The sequence below is a fragment of the Cupressus sempervirens genome, chromosome 8, assembly GCF_028749045.1.
Source record: "Cupressus sempervirens isolate cs-2001-9-10 chromosome 8, ASM2874904v1, whole genome shotgun sequence".
Taxonomy (NCBI): Eukaryota; Viridiplantae; Streptophyta; class Pinopsida; order Cupressales; family Cupressaceae; genus Cupressus; species Cupressus sempervirens.
This window is the reverse complement of record NC_143125.1, coordinates 77693631-77698280: the sequence shown is the minus strand read 5'-3', so window position 1 is coordinate 77698280 and position 4650 is coordinate 77693631. Positions and strand designations below refer to the sequence as shown.

The 4650-nt window shown below is 32.5% G+C and overlaps 1 protein-coding gene across 1 annotated transcript; it reads right to left on the bottom strand.

The window, feature by feature from the left end:
* Window positions 1–1434: 1434 nt before the first annotated feature.
* LOC149541713 (putative pectinesterase 11) lies at window positions 1435–4396 on the bottom strand. The gene is made up of 5 exons (XM_089796115.1): window positions 3521–4396; window positions 2773–2944; window positions 2412–2600; window positions 2064–2299; window positions 1435–1929 (listed from the first exon to the last, which is right to left on the bottom strand). The coding sequence occupies exons 1-5, from the start codon at window positions 3826–3828 to the stop codon at window positions 1734–1736; spliced, it is 1101 nt and encodes a 366-aa protein (XP_089652241.1). The 5' UTR covers window positions 3829–4396; the 3' UTR covers window positions 1435–1733.
* Window positions 4397–4650: the final 254 nt, after the last annotated feature.

Here is a 4650-nt window from a genome sequence, read left to right as displayed (position 1 = left end):
GTCTTTATCTAGAAGTCTAGTTGTACTATATATAATAGTATTCTAAGAATGATATTAATGTTTTATACCCTTATTTATACATGTTTATTTTACATTGAAGGTTTTTGTATGCATCAATATAACCCAACACTTCAAGGATTTTCTTGCTGTGTAAGCATACTCTAGCTAAAGTGGGTAAACACTCATCAACTCTTAAATCTCAAAGAGACCAAACCTTACAAATGTCATAACATCTACAATTAATTATGCCACCACACACTACACCGTGGGAATTTTGGAGAGAGAACATAATATATAATAAAACTACAAACAAAAAATAAGAAATAAATTATATATAAATATAGATATAAATTTATTAATAAAAAACCATACAAGCAATTCAAATAGATAGAAAAAACCTATGTTATATATATACAAATATATAATTAACAAAATATATATTTTTAGTTTTTTTAAATAAAAAATAAAAAATATATTAATATTAACAAACCGATTTTTTTATATACCTAAAATACTCATAAATTAAAATAATCTAATATCTCGTTAAAATCGTTCTTTCCAACAAAAACAAATTAAATGGAAAAGAAATAAATAAAAGACTTCCACCAAACTGAAACAATCTATGGAAGTTGGAACCTAAATTAGTCAAAACGAGGCCCGGAAAATTAACGTATCCAACTTAATCTATACTTTCAATCAGAATTACCATCTCGGGAACGGACAAAACACTACCCCGAAATGGAAGGAACGGAGAAGAAGCTTCTTTAATTTCTTAGTTTCCGTGCACATTTTTACTTTCTCATGAAGTACTACGTTGAATTTTCGTATTGAATTTTTGGGTGGGGTCTTGACTGACATTACGGAGTTCAGCATGTCCTCCAAAACAATTAATTAAATTGCAAATGGACATTGTCTCTATTTAAAAGAGCAGTTTCATATTAGAATTTTATTTTTATTTTTTAGAATGTTCAAAAATATTTAAAATTCAAAAAATTAATTACATTGTGTTTTATTGAATAGATTTTATAAATATTCTTATTTCTTATAAGTATATATTAATATTTAAATCTTTTGAATTATAGTATTTATTTTTAATAAATAGAAGAGAAAGTCTATTATTTAGTTTTTATAAAAGAGGATTAATTTGGTTAGCCAAATGTTCAACCACTAATTTTAATACATTTAAGAAAATAAACAAAGAAAATAAGTTTACTAAATTATCCTCCTAAAAATGTTGATTAAAAAAAATAAAAAATCAATATGCTTGTTCATTAGAATTGTACACTCTTTTTCCCTTTTTACATTAAAATTTTATTTAATTTAAAATAATTAAAATAATAATAAAATAGTTTGAGCAAGTCATTGGTATGATTCCGATGTCAACAGACAAAAAAGTGTCCATAGAAGCAGACCCACACACTAAGGGAAGAATTAAGCTTGGAAGAAAAAAGTCAACTTTCACTATTTAACACTTTTGGTCTAGGAATTAAGCTTAGTGTGTGATGTTTAAGCTGTTCCTATATCTAGAAAACATTTTCCAAAACTGAATACCAAAATTTTGTGTTTCGATAGTTATCAAACAAAATCGTGAAAAAAGTTAAAAAAACAAAAACGGGTTGACGTAACTATCAACTCAAATACAATGAATATAATATGGGATTCAATAAAACTCCAACAACTAACATTCCATCTAGAAAAATTGCTAACTTCATAAAAAATTTCCATCATTCTCATCAACTGTTTTTCGGAACAAGATTGGTAGCTCTCGTCAAACGAGTGGGCATTTTCTTGATCCACTGCTCGCCATTAACAAAACTGTTGTTCATGAAGGAGGAGGCATCTTTATCACTCAGTTCAGATGACCATGCAACTCTTCCTGCGCTGTTTGAGCCCGGTCCAGAACATTTATACTGCGCATATGTTACAGTCCTGCCAAAACAACAAGAAGAACCTCTATGGATGCCATATTTCATAATCAAGGATGAAGAATGTTGAACTGAAAATGGGTTTCTTTGTCATGTTGGATTTAGAATGAATTTATGTTTGGGTATGAAGAAACTCACTTTTGTCTCGAAGTATCTTTCCAGTCATCCCATCCTTGAGGGAAGATGATGTTATCCATATAAGTAAGAGCAAATATCACTCTGGAGTATGCTCCCCACGCTCTGCCCAAAAACATTAATCCACCTCCCGAAATCCTGCAGTTTAAGAAAACATACCCTGTTTCTTCCGCTGCAGATAGCCTTTTCTGCGCTGTAATGGCTCCATTTAACAGAGGAATTGTATGCAGATGACATTGCTGCAACCCAAGAATTAAATTGCACGAGAATCAATGATCCAAACGAATTTCGCTAATTTGATGCCAAAGTTTTCTCATAATGAGTATTTTTGGTTGGTTTTATTTGGCGTACCTCATAGAGAGATTGCCCATTACCGCATATGAAATCTGCAGCACCTTCAATGAAACAGTTTTTGAAATAATGTCTTCCACTGTCGTCAAGAACAGTGTCCTGATATCCCAGAAATCTGCAGCTGTAAAATGCAGACCTGTCTCCAGAAATTCTGATTGCAACGGCTTGATCACCTGGACCATATGTATTCTGCATACATTCATATTTCAGTACATTAATTTCAATTCTTTTAAATTTTTTTTTTCTCAAATCTGAGGTTATAAAGTTTGAAGACAGCTTATCAAAGGGTGGTCAATCTTAAGTTACAACATGAAATATTTCTGCATAACTTCAATTCATTTCGATGTGAAATATGTTGTACCTGTACTGTGATAAATCTGGCCACAAAATCGGAAGCCATGACAGTCAACGTTGCACAGTAATAAGTGCCTCCCGTTGCTTTTGCATTCTCGTTCCAAGTTATGACTGTATTACTCGCGTTGCGCCCGCTTAGTATTATGTATGGCTTCTCCACAGGTATTGTCACCTTCTCCCTGAAAAGAACATAGTAATTCATTTTCTATCTTTCAGCTGTTCTATCATTTTCATAATGGATCATGCATTGTGATTAGAAATGTCCATGATTTTTTTTTAATACAGTTTAAATTATATTTCAGGTCATTCTTAAACATCATATACTAGGATTAAAAAAACAACTTAATACACGAATTAACATACGGATCAAGTTCATTTCGAAAATTAGTAGAAATCTAATAGAATAAAGTAATTCATTAGTCAATTACCATAACATAACCTGAAAATTGAGAATTATAGAGTCATTATCACAAAGAGAATGAATGAGGGTGATTTTGCAGTTGTCGCAGGTTCGACACTCAGGGCTTGCAGGCTTGAATTTTAAATATAATTTGAATAAAAGTATGGTCATTTCGAATGGCAGGACATTTCAGACATTAGATATCAGTCCTAATAATAGCTTAGATCAGAGAATCCACTATAAATCAAAGAAGAAACCCAAATAAAATATATGTGAATGAAAAGATTTATAGATTTCCGTAGAAACCAAAAATCAGGATCTGAGAAATTTCAAGTTAAATTCCTCTTCACAATACCTGTAAGTTCCAGGGAGGACACGGATAAAGATAAGGTTTCTGTTATCAACAGGAACAGCATTGATTGCATCTTGAACCTTTGTAAAATCACCTTCCCCTGTCTTTTGAGAAACAACAATGAGAAGAGCAGAGGTGTAATCTACACTACCACCAAGATCCCCTGCCAAAGATCTCTGCATTTTTCTTGACATATTCTTTAAAGGAAATTCACCAAGACCATAAGCATGTTGCACAAATGAAAAAACCCACCAAATATGTAGCACTGCAAAAAAGAGACTGAATAAAGGAGCTGAGCTCTTCGAAATCATCTTTTTCCTTTTTTCAGCAAATGCATAAAATCCCAATAAATTCAGGAGATATAATACATTCCAGTCGAAAGATCTGCCAGGCCAATGATTATATAATGATCATAAACATTAATGGAGGATCAGAAACCACTGATTGAAGAAAAGTTAAGCCGCCATGCACATGGAAAACCATGAACAATTAAGCAAGCCAACCATTTCATTACTTGCTCACAACGAAATTGACACGGCGTTTATGTATAAAAATAAAAATAAACCCTCTGAGCGGTTTAGCAATGAATACTTCAAATTAATGGCTTTGAACTCCGGATTTTCTCAGTTCTAATCTTGTCAGGTGCCATGCAATTTACATCATTTTCTTTCATCACACTCAAATATTTCACATCGAGAAATATAATATTTTGATTTCGTCTTCTTTTTTCTTCCTTCCGAAGAGGCAATGCCTGCGGAATAGCAAGAAATTTTGTACCTGTGCATTTAACTTTATCAAGATTGCTTATCCTTTACAATTTTCTTTCTTCTTCTTTTTTTTTCCATGGTAGCTTACATTCCGCTCTGTCACGATCGACACGCTCTGTTAATGTGACCACACGCTAAAGTAAAACCCAAACTTGTTATCTAATGGACACGTGTCAATCATGCAACGGATAATTTTTTCATACGGTCTATTATATTTTGTTTTTAAGTTTTTATATTGTCTGAGAAGTTCGTGAGCAACGGTTTCGTGCTGACGTGGCGACCAGTGGTTGAGCGGTAGCGTTTTGGTACGAACGGGATTTTGGAAATGCAGAAGTTAGCGCAAAACGGGGTTCCGGGTTTTAATTG

Coding starts and splice junctions, on each gene's coding strand:
- LOC149541713 (XM_089796115.1), bottom strand. CDS start 3,828: ATGATTTCGAAGAGCTCAGCTCCTTTATTCAGTCTCTTTTTTGCAGTG. Junction 2,601..2,772: donor CCAGATTTATCACAGTACAG/GTACAACATATT, acceptor GAATGTATGCAG/AATACATATGGTCCAGGTGA. Junction 1,930..2,063: donor AAAGATACTTCGAGACAAAA/GTGAGTTTCTTC, acceptor TTGTTTTGGCAG/GACTGTAACATATGCGCAGT.